This window comes from Melampsora larici-populina (genome assembly GCF_000204055.1).
Source record: "Melampsora larici-populina 98AG31 unplaced genomic scaffold MELLAscaffold_25, whole genome shotgun sequence".
NCBI lineage: Eukaryota > Fungi > Basidiomycota > Pucciniomycetes > Pucciniales > Melampsoraceae > Melampsora > Melampsora laricis-populina.
Window position 1 is genome coordinate 193,530 of NW_006768789.1, and position 20,780 is coordinate 214,309.

At 38.3% G+C, this 20,780-nt stretch overlaps 4 protein-coding genes across 4 annotated transcripts; 3 read left to right on the forward strand and 1 right to left on the reverse strand.

The window, feature by feature from the left end:
* Positions 1-462: 462 nt before the first annotated feature.
* MELLADRAFT_48857 (uncharacterized protein) lies at positions 463-2,477 on the forward strand (the record flags this gene model as incomplete). The annotated part of the gene is made up of 8 exons (XM_007411385.1): positions 463-1,051; positions 1,200-1,379; positions 1,456-1,558; positions 1,632-1,750; positions 1,855-1,951; positions 2,024-2,046; positions 2,138-2,275; positions 2,349-2,477. The coding sequence occupies 8 exons, from the start codon at positions 494-496 to the stop codon at positions 2,475-2,477; spliced, it is 1,347 nt and encodes a 448-aa protein (XP_007411447.1).
* A 2,792-nt stretch (positions 2,478-5,269) lies between these two features.
* Positions 5,270-6,192, forward strand: MELLADRAFT_36951 (uncharacterized protein; the record flags this gene model as incomplete). Its single annotated transcript, XM_007411386.1, has 4 exons — positions 5,270-5,391; positions 5,474-5,890; positions 5,939-6,052; positions 6,132-6,192. Coding segments are annotated over 4 exons (714 nt in total), but the record flags the coding sequence as incomplete, so codon positions are not given.
* A 1,651-nt stretch (positions 6,193-7,843) lies between these two features.
* Positions 7,844-12,222, reverse strand: MELLADRAFT_107728 (uncharacterized protein; the record flags this gene model as incomplete). The annotated part of the gene is made up of 7 exons (XM_007411578.1): positions 7,844-7,905; positions 7,995-8,178; positions 8,281-9,179; positions 9,269-9,548; positions 9,626-9,943; positions 10,014-11,797; positions 11,868-12,222. The coding sequence occupies 7 exons, from the start codon at positions 12,220-12,222 to the stop codon at positions 7,844-7,846; spliced, it is 3,882 nt and encodes a 1,293-aa protein (XP_007411640.1).
* Positions 12,223-15,660: 3,438 nt separating this feature from the next.
* Positions 15,661-17,339, forward strand: MELLADRAFT_88154 (uncharacterized protein; the record flags this gene model as incomplete). Its single annotated transcript, XM_007411387.1, has 9 exons — positions 15,661-15,779; positions 15,967-15,992; positions 16,075-16,328; positions 16,405-16,577; positions 16,658-16,738; positions 16,815-16,872; positions 16,935-17,044; positions 17,128-17,238; positions 17,318-17,339. 9 exons carry the CDS (start codon positions 15,661-15,663, stop codon positions 17,337-17,339), a joined length of 954 nt encoding a protein of 317 aa, XP_007411449.1.
* Between the last annotated feature and the right edge of the window lie 3,441 nt (positions 17,340-20,780).

Here is a 20,780-nt window from a genome sequence, read left to right on the forward strand (position 1 = left end):
AGATCCAGTACAACAAGGACAACCACAAGCACAACAAGCACAACCAGCAGAAAAACAACAAGGACAGCCCAAATGTAAATTTAATCATGATATCAAATCATATATGCAAGAAAAATCAAATGATATTAAATCATTCATTGGACAAGATCTCACCAAATTCAGCGACGAAGAAATCCAACAAGTTTTATCAAACCAAGAAACAAACGTATTAAACTCTCCAAACTGGATAACCAAATGTCCATTATTCGAAAGCTTCGGTACTTGTTCATTTGGTTATAGATGTAAATTTTTATCATCACATTTAGAGAATGTTAGTCCAGGAAGCGGATACCAAGGAACAAACCATAAGTTATTAATCGATTCAAGTAAATTTCATCAACGTGAAAAGTTTGATGAATTGAATGGATTACCATTTGAGATGATACGAAAGATACGTAAAAAACTTTATGATTTACCATTGACTAAATCGTATTTAGATTCGATTGGAGAATTGATGGATCAAAGACAGTTTGATGAAAAAGGTAGATTGATGGCATCTAAACCTAATCTGAAATCAAATCAAAAACCTACTATCACTTCAATTAATCAAACTGAAAAGAATCAAAAAGTTATTGACGAAAGTGAAGTGAATGAAACTAAAGAAATCAAACCGGTTCAACTTCCAACAGAATCGTACCAAGACGCTCAAAAAGATCTTCCAGTTGATCTGACCCCTATCCGATCCAACGAAAAGACCCGACTAAACTGGCGAGAAAAGTTATACCTAGCACCTTTAACGACCGTAGGAAACTTACCGTTCCGAAGATTATGTAGTACTTTAGGATGTGAAATCACGTGTGGAGAGATGGCCTTATGTCAAGATTTGATTGGAGCTAATACCAATGAATGGAGTTTGGTCAAACGACATCCTAGTGAAAAGATCTTTGGAGTTCAAGTCGCTGGATCTAGACCTCAACTCTTGGTACCGGCTGCTGAGATGATTGGGAATGAATTGAAGGTAGATTTTGTTGATGTCAATTGTGGTTGTCCAATTGATTTAGTATTCAAAAAGGTTAGTTTTTTTTCCATTAATCGGATTTCACAAGTTTTCAAAACAAAAAACGAAAAAAGAGAAAAAAAAATGATCTTTTGAATTCAACTTTTTCTTAAATTTTATTTCATTTACTCCTTTTTTCGATACTTACTTTATATACATATAGGGATCAGGTGCCGCTTTATTAGAACATACACAAAGACTTGGAAAAAGTTTAATCGGAATGTCAAAGGTTTTAAAAGAGATTCCATTAACGATTAAACTAAGAACAGGCATTACAGAAGGTAAGAATCTAGCACATAAGATCATACCTCAATTACAACATTGGGGAGTTGGTGCTACAACAGTTGAGTTGAGATTATATATGTTTGAGTATGATTTAGGAGATTTAGACGGACTAAAGTTGGGTTTGGTTTTTTTAGCTTCATGGTAGGTCTAGACAACAAAGGTATTCTAAAAGAGCAGATTGGAATTATATTTCAGAATGTGTGAAGACTTTACATCGAACGTTTGAAGAAGAACCAGGTAATGAAAGTTTTAGATTTTCATTGAATTTGTTTGTTGTATATCGAAATTGATATTTTGTTTGGTTGGTTAGATTTACCACAAATTCCGATCTTCGGTAATGGTGATTGTTATGATTATAGAGAATATTATGAAAATATGGAAATGAGTGGAGTAGATGGAATCATGATTGCTCGTGGTGCATTAACAAAGGTACCGAAACCCCCCCCCCCCCGCCGCCCAAAAAAATAACTCTTCTTCCTCAAATAAAAATGATCAAATTTGATTTTGATTTGGGATTTTTTTATTTTTTTTAGCCTTGGATCTTTACTGAAATTAAAGAAAGAAGAGATTGGGATATTAGTAGTAGAGAAAGATTAGATCAAATTGGAAAACTTGCTTCATTTGGATTAGGTAAATTATATATCTTGATTCAAACCATTAACAAAGCCTAAGAATTGATGATTTGATGGATTTTTTTATTAGAACATTGGGGAAGTGATACACAAGTTAAATCGATTTTGTTTTCTCGTTTCAATCATTTCAAGTTTCACTCAAAACTGATTAGAATTAATTCTTTGATGTGATGGTCTTTAATAGGGAGTCAATACCACTAGAAGGTTTCTTTGTGAATCATTAGGGTTTCAATACAGATACGTACCTGTCGGTTTACTAGAAAGATTACCAGCCAGGATTAACGATCGACCTTACCCATTCAAAGGACGAGACGAACTAGAAGTAAGTCACCATCCCATTCTTTTTCTTCACCATCACTTCATTCTAATGGTTTTTGATCTTTTTTTCTTTAAAGACTTTGTTGGCAAGTGGATCTTCTAAAGATTGGGTTAAGATCTCTGAATTGTTTTTAGGACCTACACCTATTGATTGGAACTTTATTCCTAAACATAAAAGTAATGCATATGAAGAAGGAAATGGATAAAGAAGATTGAAAACTAACTTCATGATCAATCAAAATCAGTGGAATTTTTTTTAAAATGTTTGAATAGATTTGTGGGTTTGTTTTGGTGAAGAGATTGGAGGTTTTGCAATTCAGATTGAGTTTCATGTTTTTATGGAGAGCGACTTTATCTTTGATCGTCTTTATTTTGTGAGGCCACAAGTATATGGAAAGGGTGCTGAATTGTTCAAGATTGATATTCAAGTGGAGCTCAAGATGTTTTGAATTAAGAAGAGTAGTGTAAAGTCAAATTTGATTACAAGAGTGAAATGTAAGATGATTGAAAGTGATCCACTCGTTTGGTTTTACACATGATCCTTTGACTTGTGTGTGCTTCCTTTAACTCTCCTTGCAATCTTACGTCAATTCTAAATTCCTTTAGATCATCATGAAGATTTTCAATGTCAACACAGACAAATGATGTCATTAATCCTCAGTTTTATGATATCGTTCTTATTTTTTTTTATTCCGGTGTAATCTTTTTGAACATGAATCAATGAAACAAATAAGATTGATGTAATAACAATAAGAGATAGATGAAAGAGAGAGAGAGAGAGAAAGCAAAGTTACAATCGTATATAAAGAATCTATCAAAAAAAAGATCGAAACCGAAACCAAATGACTGAAGATCAATCTTGAACAATATGATTGTGAAGAAATAGAAATAGAATCCAAGAATTTAAAAGAAATCGAATTTCAGAATCCAATTGATCATCTAAAGGTCATCAGTAAGAGTAAAAAAGTACAACTTCCAGCCACTAGAGCCAAAATCAAAGTATCTCTTCTTCTACGTGACTGAATCATTCCTACTATCGAATTCATACCAGGAATCGAAGCTATTCAAAAGAAACCCCATCGAGTCAACCAAATCTGATAGATTAGTTTAATAAAGAAAAGAGGTAAGAGATCCGAGACTTACACATCACTCGATTCATCCGATGATTACTACCAAAGATAGAATTTCTCTGAACGGAGAATTCTTGACGAGTAGCAAAAGCTTGATCTAGAATCTCATCAGCTAACCGATGACTAGAATGAATCCTATCACGATCAGCCAAATGATGAGCATCATCTGTCAAGTTTTGTTGTGATTTAAAAGAAGAGATTTCATGTCGAACAGAAGAAAGTAATGAAGCTCGTTGTTCTGATGATCTTAATGAAGATTGAGTTCGTTTGAAATCTTTTTCATAGGTTTCTAAGATTTCTTTGTGTCGGTTGGTGGTGTGTAACATTGAGTTGGTTGGATTGGTTGGGTTGGTTTCTAATAATCTAAAGATTTGATCAACTAATAATGATAGCTATAATCAATTCGCAAATCCAAACTCGATTAGTTTCTTTTTTTTTTCAATTTTTGGTTTCGAGATGATAAGAGAAAGTAGATACCTGTTTTAGATTATCTTCAATTTGTGATTCGATTTCTCTTGATTGACTTAGAGTTGAATTGTTTAAAGTTCCATTTGAACTATAAGTGGTTGAAACTGAAGTACATAGTTTGGCATAAGTGGTGATTTGTGATTCTAACGTGTTTTCTAATGTCCTAACTGACTAGTGAGATTTAGATTAGTTTTCTTGCTTTTTTTCATTGGATTTGATGAGTGGGTTTAGATTTGATGAATTTGATTGAACTTACTCTGACGACGAAGTGTTTCCCAAGCTATATTGTTGAATGGATTGGTTAGTTTGATTAGTTTAATGCGTTTATTGAGAATGAGATTCACTGACACATTATTATTATTTGAATGAGTCTTTTTGTTTTGGTGTTGGTTTGATTGAGGGTGGTAGTGGTAGTGGTAGTGGTAGTGGTTAGTTGGTTGGTTGGTTGGTTGTTCAAATCAGATGACGATCATCATCAAATGTTGTCGAGTGAGATGGGATACGTTGAACTACAGTTTCAATTAATCTGTTGGATTTAATCTGTTTTAGTGAAATTCGATTTTGGATAATCTCGACTGGCTCATCTTGTCGTTCGCTTTCTCATTACCATCCACATTACCATCGACATTACCATATCACTTTACTTATTCACGATGACCATTTCATTTTCATCAGATTTATCAAAACCGATCATCATCAAAAGAATTGATACCTTAGCTCAGAAATTAGAACGTCGGTAAGTTCATTCTCGACCGATCTCAATCAATCCATCATCTTAAAACTGATTTAAGAATTGGTTTAAAAACAGACAAGTGATTGGATCTTTACCCACTGCATTAGAAACGATTAAATTATTACGTGAAGTTATTGCTGGTGCTAAATTTAATTCGTTTGAAGAGTTATGTACTCATCTTACTGAGATTGGAAACTTATTAACTACTAAAGCTCCAAGAGGTTCATACTTTATTCAAATCCAATCTTGATCTTCATCCTAAAAACTCGTTATCTTTTTTTTCCAATTCTAGAATTCGTGATTGGAAACATTGTTAAAAGAGTGGTACTCCTTTTACGTGAAGAGTTAAGTCTTTGTAGGTCTCTCTTATATACAATCTTAATCATTCAATTCTAATCTAATCTTTACTTTGAACAGGTATGCAAGTGCATTAGCCACTCATCTCATCACAGCCACTTCGACTCCTGCGATTGAAAAAGATGAAATCAAATCAAGTAGTTCGACTTACAATTTCACCACCCCACCTTCTTCAAATTCGATTCCCATCAGTTCATCTACCACTGATAATCTATTCAGATTATTAGGTCAAAAACTTCTTACACCGGCTTCTCATGATCATCAATTAGATCATCATCATGATGGTGGTCCTGGAAAGGTGGAAAGAAACTTTAGTAAGAAAGCAGCTAGTTTGAAACCTATCTTTATTGAAGCGGTTCAAGAATTACATGATGAATTAGAACTTACGCGTGAGAATGTGGCGAATCAAGCTGCTGAACATATTCATTCTGGGTCAGTTTCTCTTCTTGGATTTCTCATCACTAAGCTATATCGCCTTTTGACTTATCGTGTTCTGATTCGATTTGATTCACAGTGAGGTGATCATGACCATGGACCATTCACGTACCGTTCAGAGCTTCTTACAAGCTGCTGCCAAGAACCGACGTACATTCAACGTCATCGTAGCCGAAACAGCTCCTAATTTCTCAGGTCGAACATTAGCAGCCGAATTAGCCGGTTCTACACCACCTGTCGAGACTCTTATCATCTCAGATGCATCAAGCTTTGCATTAATGTCAAGATGTACAAAACTGATTATAGGATGTCATGCGATCTTTGCAGATGGATCGGTCTTAGCTAAATCAGGTGCTTTGGGATTAGCCTTAGCAGCTAGAGCTCATTTGGTTCCAGTAGTCATTGTGAGTGGGATGTATAAATTCTCACCTGAATATGTTAGAGCAGGAGAAGAATGGTCGATTTGTGATCAACAAAGTCCAGAAGAAGTTTTGATGTATAATCCAACTGAACATGATCATCATCATCATCATGAGATCCAAAGTCAACTTAAACAAGATCAATTTGATGAATCTAAAGTGATGGGTGAAGTAGAAGTTTTGAATCCTTATTATGATCGTATACCTGGTGAACTCGTTAGTTTGTTTATTACCAATCTGTAAGTGTTTTTTTCGTATTTAATATTATCAACCTCGGGCTTCACTTACCTAAACCTTATCGTCTTTTGGTATCTTTAGGGGAGGACATCCGTCTTCACTTGTATATCGGTTATTAAAAGACTTGTATGGAACCAGTTGATTATAATCATATTCCCAGTTTCATTGTCAAGACCAGTGCGATACTATACAAAGTTAATCTATCATTGGTCTAATCATCTTAAAGTTAAATTACGTTGTAGTACCCATATCATTAAGTTTAAAAATTAAAATTAAAAATTAAATCAGTCTAAAGTGAATTAAGAGCCAATGGTGTAAATGAAGGCTCTGGGCATTTGTATGGTCTTGGTCAGTTTTGTAAAATCAATCATTAAGGAAGTATGCTTTTTGAGACTGGTGGTCTTATGATTTTGGAAAGTAGTAATCAACTTGCTTCTTCAGTGGTTTTCATCTAGTGGTATTTCAAGTTGAACCTAATGGGGTAAGAAAGCCAGGTGACCTTTGTGACTGTCTATAGAGAGGAGTTGGCAAATTTAGAGGTTTTCAGGATTGAAACCTGGTTTTCTTACCCAGTTGGAAACAAGAAGTCTTGATATGCTTTGATAGTTGATGAGCAAAGAGAAATGTTTTCTTCAAAATCAAAAAAATGTCATTATAGAAATATAAAATCAATCTAAAGAAAACACAATTTAAAACTCACTTTGTTTGATCTGATAAGTAAGACTTTTATGATGTGTGTACATGCACATGACCAAGGCAATGGAAGATGTGGAATCTTGGTGAAGGATTATTTCCAGAATTGTTGGAAAAGGTTAGATAAAAGAACTTTCAAAAAATGGAACACTGACAAAGGTTTTAGTCATTCTCCTTGGCTCAATGAACTAACCATCAAAAAACAAAAATCTTTGTGGAAAAAATCATCTTCCTAGTAGAAATTATGATTTTTAGATATGGTGTATGATACTTTTCCTTATCTTTGTCTGAGTATAAAGGAATGACAAGCTTTGAGAGTTCATCAAAAGTAAAAGGTGTTTTTAGTGGGTATATACTGTGGGATTCAGTCTGAACCAGATCACAACAATGTAAGTTTTAAAATGGGTGAATAATACTCACCTGATAAGGATCGAGTCTTTGTTGAAAACAATCCTCAAATGAAAAAGCTGCACTTGATTCCACATTCATCTGACCTCCCTCACAAGAACTTTTGCGTAGTTTCTCATTTTTCTATATCGCCCATCAATAAATCAAGGTTCTCACTGTGATATAAGTCCTGGGCAGGTTTTCCAAGAAGTGAAAATTATAATCAGCAAAACATCTGCCTATATACTTTTTCCTAACACTAGTTTTTATACCATCTTGATAACACAATCCATGCAAAATTGAGAAAAAAACAAATGTGTAAAATAGGATCTATGTAGGTTCATGATCATCAAGTCAAATTCAAATACTTTCTTAAATGAACATTCTCTGAACTCTATAAAGATCTTCTTTGAGATTAAATCTGATAAGTCAACATAGATGAGGATTAATTCAAGTTCAGAAAACGTGAAAAGATGAAAAGCAAAAACAAAAGAAAACTTGGAATTCCTTTTGAATCCTTTTGATGATTGTTTTATATTACAAGATTGATTTAGATTTTTAATGAAGTTTTTTGATTCATGAAGACCTTTTTGGAGAATGATCATCATATTTCTATTAAACAAATAATCATCTTTATCTTCTTCTTGACTCACTTTGTGGTTTTGTTTATCTCTTGTTGTTATCTAGTTTTTGCCTTTCTTGACTGTAAACCTTTATTTTTTTTCATTACTGTTATCTCCAAGTCCACCAACTGGAGGAAAAGAACAAAATGCATCTAGAATTCCCAAGTCGATCAAACGAAAAAAACCCAATCATTCAATTAATGTTTCGATGAAATTTTTCCAAGAAAACCGATTGACTTACCTTGAATTTCAGTAACAGACCAAGTACCTTCTTCACGTGCAAAGATTGAATAAGTATGACTTTCGATTCCAGTCACAGTTCTTTTTTCCAAAACCCTTGTATCATCTGTTCTATCTTCAGGTAATGATCTTGTATAAGTAAATGAAAAAGGTGGGGTTCCTTCAAAACTAAAAACAATTTCAGACTGATTGAATCAAACAAAAAAAAACTCATGAATCAGTTAATCATTCTTCTCTCAAATCAAAACGTTTCTAAAAGTATTGCAATTTTTTTTCTTTGCACTTACTTGATCTCCTTCTCTAATATCTTCAATAAAATTCCTACCAGCACTAATCTTAACACTAGGAATAGGTTTAATTAATTTCTCTAAATTAACATTCACAAGACAATGATCAAGTTTATGAGCAATAGCCAAGATCTTAAATAATCCAGGTTCTTTTGCTAATCTAGAAAACTTAGGTTCATTTTTAGAGTCTATTATAATAGATGATGGTTTAGATTGGAATTCATATTTGATCAACCAAGGTGGTGATCCTTTTAAAATATATTCTAATCTTTCTCCTACACAGATATATGGTTTTTTACTAACTGATTCGATCGAGGCTGTTTCTGCTACTTCTACTATGGCAGATTTCTTGGGAGATTCTTCTGTCCATTTGCTTTTACATCCGTTGGCGTCTTTGACTGATTTCACGTCAATTGAATGAGGTGCAGCAGATCGAAAGGCGTATGGTAAAGAAAGCACAGCAGAAGCTGTGGTGAAATTCAATTCGAATCGTTCCATTGCCATACTGACTTCGTTAGTCACTTGTATATCAACTTGATAAGGTGCCTTTCCTCCAATCAAATCTAATCGAACTCCTCCTTTTCCATTCTGAGTAGTTGAAAGGGTTTCGTGGACACAATATGTCGTTTGTGCCAAGGTCTTGACGGTGCCACTCGGTAGTTCAAATACCACTTGTTTGATTGAGGGGAGATCCTTCAATCCATTAGAGCTTAGCTTTGGATACGTACGATCACTTAAAGCGGTGATGGTGTAGGTATAAGAGCCAGCCTCAGAGGTGTGAAGGGGTAAGATCGCATTTGATTTCAAGAATTGCACCGTTTTCTCTTCTACACTTGATCTTTCACCTCGACCAAATGGCTGGTGTAAGACCGAATACTGTACAGAGAACGGTGGCGAACCTGGATTGAAGAGAAATAGACAGAGGTGTGTAAAATCAGAGGTTTGTTTTGTTTGCAACTCCCTTTTGAAATTCTGATTTTGTGCGTACCTGCTAGACTCAATTCTAGACTATCATCGACCATTTCACATACAGATTTTTTGATGACAGCACCTGATCCTTGCTGGTTCGATATTGTTAAACTGGGACGAGGTAACCATTCTACCTTGAAACGTCCACTCTCAACTGTACCAGGACAATGTTGATCATGTATCGCCAAGAGTTGATATTCACCTGCTTGAGTGACCTCAAGGTGAGCGTTCGGACTGTAAAGCGTTTTCTCTTCACTCATCGAAGTTCTTCCATCGAGTGAATATTCGATTTTCCATGGCTATCCGAATTAATTCACGTTAGTCAATGATCTGAAGTTAGTGCTGAGTAATATGACAGAGTGAAACAAACACGCACCCCATTACCAGTCAAACGCATTGGTATTCTAAATGGTTCACCCTCTCGACCAACAAGTTTGTATTGTTGATCAGCACTATAGAATTTGACCGTAGGTTTTGTACGATGAACTTCGATATTGAGATCGGGTACAGTCAAGTTTCGTAGACATCCATTTCCGTCGGTGATACTGACTAAAGAGAGAGTAAAGCTACCACCTTTGGTGATATATTGTGATGGAATATCAACATCCAACACTGCTCGGGCTGAATTGATGTCTTTGACTATATGTGCTTTCTCTCCCAAGATTTGATAGACAATCGTATATGGTGGTGCGCCCTGATTGAAAGAAATCACGACATCAGTATCATAATATTGTTTGACAGAAATTTATATAAAAGATTCTAACCTTTAATTCGATTTCAGCCTCTACCGTCTCACCATCACAACTCCAAATATTTTCATCCTTTCCACCTCTAGTAAACTTAGCTTGAGCCAAAGGATGTACAATCTGTTTAATCGATTTATCCGCAATCTTAATCCCATCATAATATTGATCATCTAATTGTACAAACTTATATTCAAAATCACCCGGTGAATCAGGTTGAATTAAAATCTCATCACGACTATGTTGAATCACTTTGATTTTCTTTTGTGTTGATCTTCCGGTTTGTGAAACCAAATAATGTAATTTGAAGGGTGGTTTACCAGTCAAGAGAAAATTGGCCTTTAGACCGATTTCACCTGAACATTGATCAGTGATCGAGGTAAAGTTGAATTCGATGGTCGGAATTGGTTGTTCTACTACTATACAACTTGATGGGACTAGAATCTCTCCCGAACAAAATTTGCCATTGATACTAGTTAACTCGTATGTACCAGGTTGGGTAGCTTGGATCAACTTGATCGAATCTGAAAAGGTAATGTTCTGTTCCCATCCTTTTTTCAAGTTCGGGTCTGATATTTCTTTTGAATCGGGATCAGTGACTGGTTTGTATGAAATCCCGACAGTCCAAGGCGATCCTGCAGCGTCATCAGCTTCTTTAACATGTACTTTGAGTGGTACGCTTTTGCCTTTCAAGAGCCTTAACGGTTCATCTTCAGTATTACCGCATCCAAGGAAACTAACTTGACTTCTTGGATGTACATAAACAGTCTTGGTGTCCAATAACTCAGGCTGAGTACCAAATCGTTTTGTAGCGCGAGATTCACGGAATGAATTGAAGTCAAAGGTATGCCCACACGCGTCTCGGACTGAATCTAATTCATAAATATGCTTGCCTGTAGTGGTAAGACTTATATTGAGGGGCAGATCAATTGAACTCGATTCGGCCCAATTGTAATCCTTCCGATGTGAAACTCTTAGCTTCTCGGACAAAGTAGCGGTCTCGGTTGCAATGAGCGGAGAGACAAATTCACTCGGACTGATACCTTCCAATTTCATTGGCGTGCGCTCACCATCAATGATCCGATGATAATTTAGAGTGAGGGGCGCCAACCCATGAACCATCATCCCGAAATCTTCCGTCTCGTCTACACACTTGTGAAGCTCATCGATTGAATTTGATCCCACCCAGGATAGTAATTTAGAATGAGAAGAGGAGACTTGATCGGTGGTTGCGAAGCTAGCCCTAGGACAGTCGACTACCAAGGCTTCTGCACGTGAGATTCGTATATCCATCGTTTCTTGATCCAAGACTCGTTCAAGTCTAATGAGACCGATTTGACGAACATCAAGATGATAGAGTAATTGAGTACGTTCTAGTGTAGGTTGATCACGAGAGTTCGATTGATGATTAAGAGGTTGTTGGAGTTGATCTTCTGAAGATTTCCAATCATTCTCTTCATCTTCAATCCAATCTTCTAAACTTAATTTCGATTTCTTTTGCTTTGAAGATGATGGATGAAGTTGACTATGAGTGAGATTGAAGAGAGTTTTTTGACCAGTCGTGAAATTTGTAACTGAGTATTGTAGTAAATGAGGAATTGAATTATTGAAGATGATCGGAATCAGAGCGAAGGATGAAGCAATAGATGATGATATGCAAAAGCAATTTAAGTGAGGATTTAATTTGGCGGTAGTATGAGGTAAGACATGAATTGTATGTTTCCCGAGAATATGAGAAGAAGGGTTGATGACATCTTGTAATCGAACTTTGACTTCGAGGATAGCAGTTTGATAATCAAAGAGACCTAAGGACACATAGACAGGGTGAGTATATGATTGGTTTAGTTTAAAGTTGGTCATTCATTTCTCACTCACGTTTGATAGATTGAGGTAAAAGAGAGCTGATGATACTGAGACCAAGATGAGAGTTTCCCAAACAGATCCAATTGAATGATAAGAGTAAACCGATGATGATGATAGTTTGGAGTTTTGCTAGTTTGAGACGTGGAATGTTGAGTAGGGGAATGATGACAGCTATAAGAATAAGATCAAGTGAACTCCAATAGATCCATGAGATTTTAGGACTTGAGTTAGAACCAAACCACCAAAGTTCTATGAATTGAAATAGTTTATAAGATTGAAAGAGAGCTAGAAAGGAAGCCACATAAAGCCTTTGAGTTGGTAAATCACACCATTCGGGAGAGATAAGAGGTGGTTTTTGATTAGTCATGTTGATGGGGTTTTGTTTTTGAATGAGGAGATCAATATAATTTGAATAAACTGTCGATTATCAATGTTTTCCGCTTCTGATGATCATGGGGATCTTGAGTTATCAATGCTGATATTGAGTCGATTCGGTACTGGATGTAACATGATCAGACAAGGCTCTTGGGATGATGATGATGATAATGATTTGATGATCAGTCCTACTTTCTCTAGTGCTGAGATATGATAATGCTTTTCTTGTTTTGGTTGGTTTGTTCTTTTGTTGTTGTTGGATTGTTCTTTTGTTGATCGATTTCCAAAACGATCGAGTCCGTGATCATGGGTTTTGAACAATTACACAAGATTATGGAGTTCCAAGAGTCTACACTAACTAAACGCATAGTTTGACTTATATGCTAATAGGGAGAGAGTCGCTACCACAGGTCAATCCAATTTGGCTGAAGTTCAAAATTCGTTCTTCAACACCGACTGCCGTCGACTCAAGAAATGTAACATCAAACATCCAAGGCAGGTTAGTCCTTGATTCTCTTTAATCCAAAGCTCATCATCTTCACTTATCCGCAACAATGATGACCAAGTAAACACTTAAACATAATAGGAAGAGCCTTCATAGGTCCTTCACTCACCTTTCTTCAATTCATAAGTCTCAATCTCCTCGTTCTGTTGATTTTAATTAATCTGCAGGGTTAATCTGTTGGCTATTCATTTCTACCCTTTTCATGTTGACCTCTTCTTTAGCTGAAAGGCTTTTGTGGACGGACCTTGTTAAGTTTGGTGATTTGATTTTGGCTTTGACGATTGACTTGAGGTTGTGAGAGACTGAACTGATACTTGTGAAGGGCTGTAGATGACTTTGTTTTTATCTAGCTGAATGTTGAACACACATCCATGATTCCGAAATCTCATTTCTTTCAATCGTGAATCGTTGAACTGATCATTTTGGATTGCCTTTCATTTTGCAGTGGTTATCACGATTCGATTTTGTACTCTAGGCGCGTTCTGATCACGTTCCTTTCACCACGAATTCATCTAGATTTTCAAGCATCTTGATATTAAGACCGGGAAATGCATTGACTAAGATCCTGATAATTTTCATATGTTCTGAACCGATCTTGTACTCGAAACTTACACCCTCCACACTGGCAATTCTTCTTGCTATTTTGCTGTGGTCAAATGCAGCATGAGCTAAAGCTATCAACGCCTGTAGTAAGAACAACCAACAGCGGTTCGCGCATCCTATTGATCAATTTGTTTCTGATATTGACTTGATCGTTTTGAATCGCGGCTGGAGCCTTGCTGTCTCAATGCGTAGCTGATAATATAACTAGTATAATGCGTTCTAGAAATCCATCTTGTTGACTGGAACTTTCTAATTTCTTCATCCTCAAGTCATAAACAGTCTCAGACTACGCTCTACTATCCCTCTCGAATTCTTTGATGTCTCTTTTCGACCTTCTTTTTCCTTGATCTGTTACTTGAGAATATGTCGAGTCTGTCTACCTTTTACTCTTGGCTGTGTTGTATCTTGACAATTACGGTACACAAATATCGTTCTGGAAATTTCCAGAAGGTTTTTTCCAGAACGCCAGAACCCTTCGGGAAGCCTTCTGGTGTTCTGGAAAAAACACAAATTCAACATAAACTCTCTGCTGCAGCCTGCTGCAGCTTCCCCACATACCCCGCCTAACAAACATGGATCAAGTGATCGACGACCATACTCCCACCTCCAGCCAACCAATGAATTTAAAATTTTTAGAGCCTCTTCAAGCCGATCGAGTCCGTTTTGATTGATTTGACGTAGACGACGACCGAGTAGCACAAGCTTAACAGACTGTGCACTGGCCAAGTGGTATTCCAGCGCGGCCAGCAAAAACAGGTACAGTGGCTTCCTAGCCTCAAATCGATCATCGGCATCATGCTCATCATCTAAACGGCCTCGGATTGTAAGTTTTGCTGAACGATGATTGCTTGAAGACACCGAAGGATGAAAAGGCTTTCAGAATTCCTCTTTTTCTGGAAAGCTAAAGTTAAAAGGTCTGTTTGTGACTGATTCTTCTTGTGAATTGCCAAGTGAATAGACCGTTTCAGAAGTCGACGTCGGCTTTTTCGAACCATTGCAGGAGGAAAGGCAGAGTTAAATTGAAATGCAAGACCGAGAAGTGCTGAGAGTTGAGAAAAGTGATGTGGGAGGGTGTTTGATGTGCGTGGTATGAGGTGTGTGCTAGCGGATGTGTGGTTGGGTTCAGTACTCAGGTGTTGGGCATTCTGGAGTTTGGGGCATTCAAAGTTCCAGAACGCCAGAACGCCAGAACACACCAAAAAAAAAACCTTCTGGCGTTCTGGAAAAAGTGTTCTGGAAATTTCCAGAACGATATTTGTGTACCACAAATGAAAACAGTCGAGACTTGATTCATTCCATTACAATTTTCACTGACTCTTGGGTGATTGGGCAGAGCGGAGCAAGTGTAATTGATTGGTCACTATCTATACCTTATCTTTGATTTCCCTGCCCATATCTTGATTGCCATTGCCCGCTAAATGATCTGAGAGCAAATAGGAGTATTGCCGTCTACGGGCTTTCCTTAAATCTTTGGTAGGATGACTTGGATTGAGTCTAGACTTGAGCCTGTTTTTACTACACTGACCCAAAGCTTGACAAAGCCCCCTCACGAGCGCGATCACTGCGCCCTCGAGAACTGTAATTTTATCAGTCATGATAGGTTCGCTGAAAGGGTCAGGAGTTGTTTTTGAATGGCTTGCATTCCTCAAGGCTCATACATACCACCCCTAAAATCCGGCAACGGCTTAGGCAAAATCAAAGTATCAATGGGGTCAGTTGCTGTATCTTTTGTGCTCCTAGAAAGCACAAAATGAATTCACAAATCAAGCTTTGGAGGTCCCGATAAGGTGCCTTTGGAGTTTCAGTAACACTTGTGCAAAGCATCCTCAGGCTACGTAGGTCGCTATCCTTCGCTATCTAATCTTGAAGCTTCCCAATCTTCCAAAGGCAGGCCAAGTGCGAGCTGACATTCCTTCTTCTCTGTCTATTCTACCACAGCTCACTATCATAAGCGCATCCTTTGATCACTTGCTACAAAAAAAGACCCCTATGCAGTCAGCCAAATTTAACAGAGTCACTCGCCCGTAAGATCAAACTACCTTGCTGCTCGCGCTTCGGTCGTCGGAGCAAGGACTTTTCATAGTTATACAAGCTTGCTATGCAGCCCTACATATATCCTTATGTAAAATCATTTCCATTCTCCGCCAATCCTTTCTATGACATCATGATATATGGGATTAAGCAGGCAAGGGCAGAGCGGATGACAGGTCTCTACCCCAAGTAAAGTGCAAATTAATCTGTGACATGGGTGTGTAGTAGGGGTATAGGTAGTGACATGTCGAAAGACCGATCAGTGGAATTGACCAGTGGCATATAAAAGTTATGATCGGTAATCACGCTCAACTAATTCGTAGGGTAACTCAACAAGTTCGTTACTTCTCTCCTACTACTCAAGATCGTATTAACTTCACTACTACCATGAGCTCTCAACATACTACCCGGTAAGCATCCTGATTTACCTCTTCATCACATCCAAAACCTTTCTCTATCCCGTTCAGCCAGAGGAACAGCTGTAAAACTGCTACGATGGTTGTTTACGGAGGAGGACAATGACAGATGGTTTTTGTATTTTGCTAATCAAATGTCTTGTTTCCCATGACCGCATGATGAAATTGAATGTGGTCGCAGTCTGATCGGTGCCCCCAATACTCTCGGTAAGTTGATGACTCGCCTTCAGCATGCTAGGGCATGAGATGATCCGAGCAACATGGATTGAAACTCTATTTGATTCTACAGAACATCGAGTGTACATCGAGTCCAACGGCAAAGCGATCTCTGCCTTCCACGATATTCCACTCTTTGCCAATGAGGAACGTACCGTCTTCAACATGGTAGTTGAGATTCCACGATGGACGAATGCCAAGATGGAGATTTCAAAATCTGAACCTTTTAATCCAATCGTACAAGATGTGAAAAAGAACAAATTACGTTTTGTTCGCAACTGCTTTCCTCACCATGGTTATATCTGGAACTATGGAGCTTTTCCTCAAGTAAGTAGTTTGAGGGTTTCGAATCATTGACTTGAGTTGATCAAAGGCTCAAACTGATCACCATGTGCTTGTTCAGACCTGGGAAGACCCTAATCACACTCATCCTGAGACCAAGGCTAAGGGGGACAATGATCCATTGGACGTCTGTGAGATCGGAGAGGCCGTAGGTTACGTCGGTCAAATCAAACAAGTCAAAGTTTTGGGTGTTATGGCCCTCTTAGACGAGGGTGAAACCGATTGGAAAATTTTGTAAGCTTAATTGTTGCCTATCCAAGAACATGGTATTCCGAGTGAATTGCTGATGATTCTCTATCTCCTTTGTCATCTAGGGTCGTGGATGTCAACGACCCTTTGGCACCTAAGCTAAACGACATTGAGGATGTCGAAAGACATCTCCCAGGCCTCATTCGGTGAGTATAGTTTTGTCTTCGCTTGGTAAATGCGATGCGTTGACTCTCAATTCGATCATCTCGTTGGTTTCTATAGTGCCACCAACGAATGGTTCCGAATTTACAAGATCCCCGATGGCAAGCCCGAAAACCAAGTCGGTATCTTCCCTCCCGAGTAAAGATGCTCCCCGCAGATTTTGATCCAATCCGATTCTAGTTTGCGTTCTCAGGTGAAGCAAAACACAAAAACTATGCCACTGAGGTCATCATGGAGTGCCACGAAGCCTGGAAACGACTCGTGAAAGATGGTCACCATGGTATCTCACTGTACGTCTTGCGACTTTTTGATGATCACAGCTATGCTCCCTCTTGGATTTATTGTGCTGAACAATATTGTTGCATTTTTATAGCGCGAACACAACAGTTGAAGGCTCTTCCGCCCGAGTTCCGACGGCCGATGTCCCTGCGGACTCACGAAAAGACCCAGCACCAATTGATCCCAGCATTTCTAAATGGTTCTTGTAAGTGATATCCTATGAGTTGGTAGTCGAACTTCTGATGATAATAGAGCTGATGAAAACATTCTGATCTCAACTTTAGCATTTCCGGACATTGCGTCTGAAGCAAGCATTGGTCACGCCAACAATTTATTTACATACCGAAAAGCAAAGTCTTCCTTAGAATTATATCTTCACCGCACCCTGTAGATTCAAATCAGTATTGGATGCAATTCAATTTTTCTGAAATTAATTTCGTGATGACAGCAATTGTAACGTCTGCCTTATAGATTGGCAAACAGTGACCTGGTTTGAAAGTAGTAGACAGGTTTGAAAGTCTTGCTGTAGCTTCGGCTCTGGCACAATTTGTATCTGAATGTATGTGCTACTCAGTTAAACAAATCCGATGAACCATTGATCAGGATCCTGCACTCTAGACTTGCACCAAAAAGGAGGAGAAAGCTTACGGCCAAAGAGTGTATCATCAATCAGCTTTAGACCTTGGAGGGGACTTACACCTAGAGTCTGCTCAGCTCAACTAACCAAGTGTAAAGCATTCAGTCATCACTGCCTTATGCTGCCATTCATCCGTGTCTATGATTGCCTCGCTGACCACTTCCCTAGATCACTGCCTATTGACATTCACCTACACCGCATGAGTCACTCGATTCATACCACTAACCTATGCCTTTCACTCACTCTATGTCCTATCCCAAACCCTGACCAAGACTCCCCACAATAAGAGGACCATTTTGGATGCTCCTAGGACTGGGTTAAATTTGATGCTTCTGTACCAGAGACAACAAGCTTCCCTCACAGAAATCCCACTTGGTCAGTAGGTCCCTTGGTCCTCTGTGCTGTGAGAACCCACCCTCAAGATGCCAATGACCAAGGTCCGGACTTGCACATGTTGGATTCTGTTGGATTACTCTTTGCCAGGGAACAAGGGAAACACAAATCATGTGTCGCGGCCTTCTTGTGTGTAAGGTAATCAAAATTCATACATGGGGGGCCATATCCTGCTTTTCCTTCACTCTGGACTTGTGCCGTCGAACCATATGAGGTTTGCACCTTGTAGCTCTACCCTTGTGCTTCATTTGATAAAAACCCTGCTCTTATTGAGGGTTGTGATGTAAACTCCAACATTGATCTGGATGGTTCCCCACCTGAGATGGGGGGCTTGTTTCATCTTGGTGTAACAAACAAAAATGTCTGGACAGGTGTAAGCCAGGCACCATCCACTGTTTTCACAAATTTTGTGACTGGAACCAAACTTAACAAAGTCCCATGCTTGTGTACCTTGCAAGACATTGAGTGAGGGACTTACCACCAACTTGTACCCTCTATAACCTGAAGGCAGAGCCTTGTGCAGGAGGTGTTCTTGAAGTCCACTTTCATGTACAGTACCTTACCAAAGATTTATATGTGGTCCCAAGAGGAAAATTGTGTGCCGGTATCTTGTACTAAGTCTACCCTCTTTTTCTTTTTTCCTGAGGAATTCAATCCCTTCTTACCAAAGATATGTTTCAAAGATTGGGTATTAGCAGCAAATTTGAACTTGAGGAAGAAGTTACATGTGGGATTTTCCTCCAAGAACCAATCTTTGATGTAAAGTTTAGGTAAGAGGGGAGCACTTTCCTTGGGCAAAAAATATGTACAATAACGGTACTCAAAGTTGTGTATACTTTGCCATGCATAGCTTTTTTGTGTTTTTTCGCAACTACAAACAACTTGGAAAAAGTATGTTTCTTGATTGAAGCTCAAAGATATGTACTTTTAAGCCAAAAATATAGTTTTCCCTGGTTGTGTGAAGTTGTGAAAAAAGAAAAGAAAACTATGCACAGCAAAGTATACACAACTTTGAGTACCGTAAATCTGCACAAGATCAAGGTGCACAACTTTTTGTAAATGGCTAGAGACACGGGTACCTAATAAGACAGTGCTTGACGTTCAGCACTTTTCTCCAACAAGCAGGTATGCAGACCTGATAAACCAACCTGAAACACAATAAGAAAGAAAAAGAATATGAACACCACAATTGATAAGATATGAAAAATAGTTAAGATAGTAGTGTACCTAAGTTTTACAGAGGAAAGATAAGATGAGAATAAATGTAATGAGCTTATAAGATACGGCTCAAGTGATCTATAGGAACCTTTGATGTGGTAACATTCGTGCTAATACCAGTTAGAAAAAGGTAGTGGAAAACTTACTCTCTTTCCAATGGATGAGGAAAGAGAGATTAGGACGAGCAGATGAAACAACATATATATCTCAGTCACTTCAACGCAAAACATTGGGAAAGATCAGCGCTAATGTTGGTTGGGAAAATAACAGCAAATAACAAAGCATTATACATCATACATAAGATCACTCTTAGACGAGATAAATATAAGAAAGAAACTGTGACACCTATTCCACCTTTCACACTCAATACAACACTCCTGACATCGGTCTTGATTGTCTTTCAACACTTTTTACTGTGGACCATATACAAATCCTTGGTAGAGGATGATGTAGAAAGGAATGAGAAAGGCTCCCTGGAAAACACTCTACCCTCAGCCTATAGAATGTGCAAGTTGGAAATTCCCTTGCTTGCCTGGCAAGACAAGCATGGGGCTTTGTTATGTTTAGACTGGAACTGTTTTTTGATTTTTTTTGACTTATCCAAGTCCTGTGCTGATTCTTGCATGCTTTGAGCGCAGTGATCAGGGAGTTATGACAACCCAACACGCTTTGTGAGGGGAATCAAGTTTGGCTGGAGAAAATCTCATCAAACATATAGAAGAAAGATTGTAAAAAAATTGCTGTTGCAAGACAGCACTGAATTTGTTACATATGCTGCACCCGTTGCTCTTGATGTGCCAATCCTGCCAGGGTCAACCTGGGTCCTGGATACAGTCACAAACAGGTAAAAATTATGGTGTTACACAATGACTCCAAAGTTGTTACATACACTGCACCCATTATTTGCTATGCACCAATTCTTGCCCAGCCAGGGTCATCCCTATGTACATGCAGTGACAAACAACTACTGACCATACTACCGCAGCCGATACAATTGCAGCATTGCGTAGCTATACAGACCCATTACTTTGATTGTCACTTTTTCATTGACCATATGCTAATGCTTTTTTGCACCCTGGGGTCATTCTGTTACACAGTCAAGAGAGACCAAATTTATCCTTGCCATGTTATCCAGCCAACAATTGCAACCATGCAATTGGACCAATCCACTCCAAACGATGTCAGAATTCCGGCCACACCGATATTGATGCCACTACATGGACACGTCCAAAGCATAGTCTCAGTTTATTGTATACATCCTGTCAACTCACCAAACCCAAATTGCAATGAAAGAGTGTAATGTGCATCAAGCTGAACTGGGGTTTTGAGAACCAGGTGGATCACCTAACCATTGAGAGTGCCACAGCAATAGTTTGGCATAGACTACATGCTGTGACAAAAGGGATTGATATTTGGATATGAGTGATTGTTTTTGCGCATCCATTCGTGACAATTATTTGCAATAACTGTGCTCAGTACACCAGCAAACAAAGCTTTTG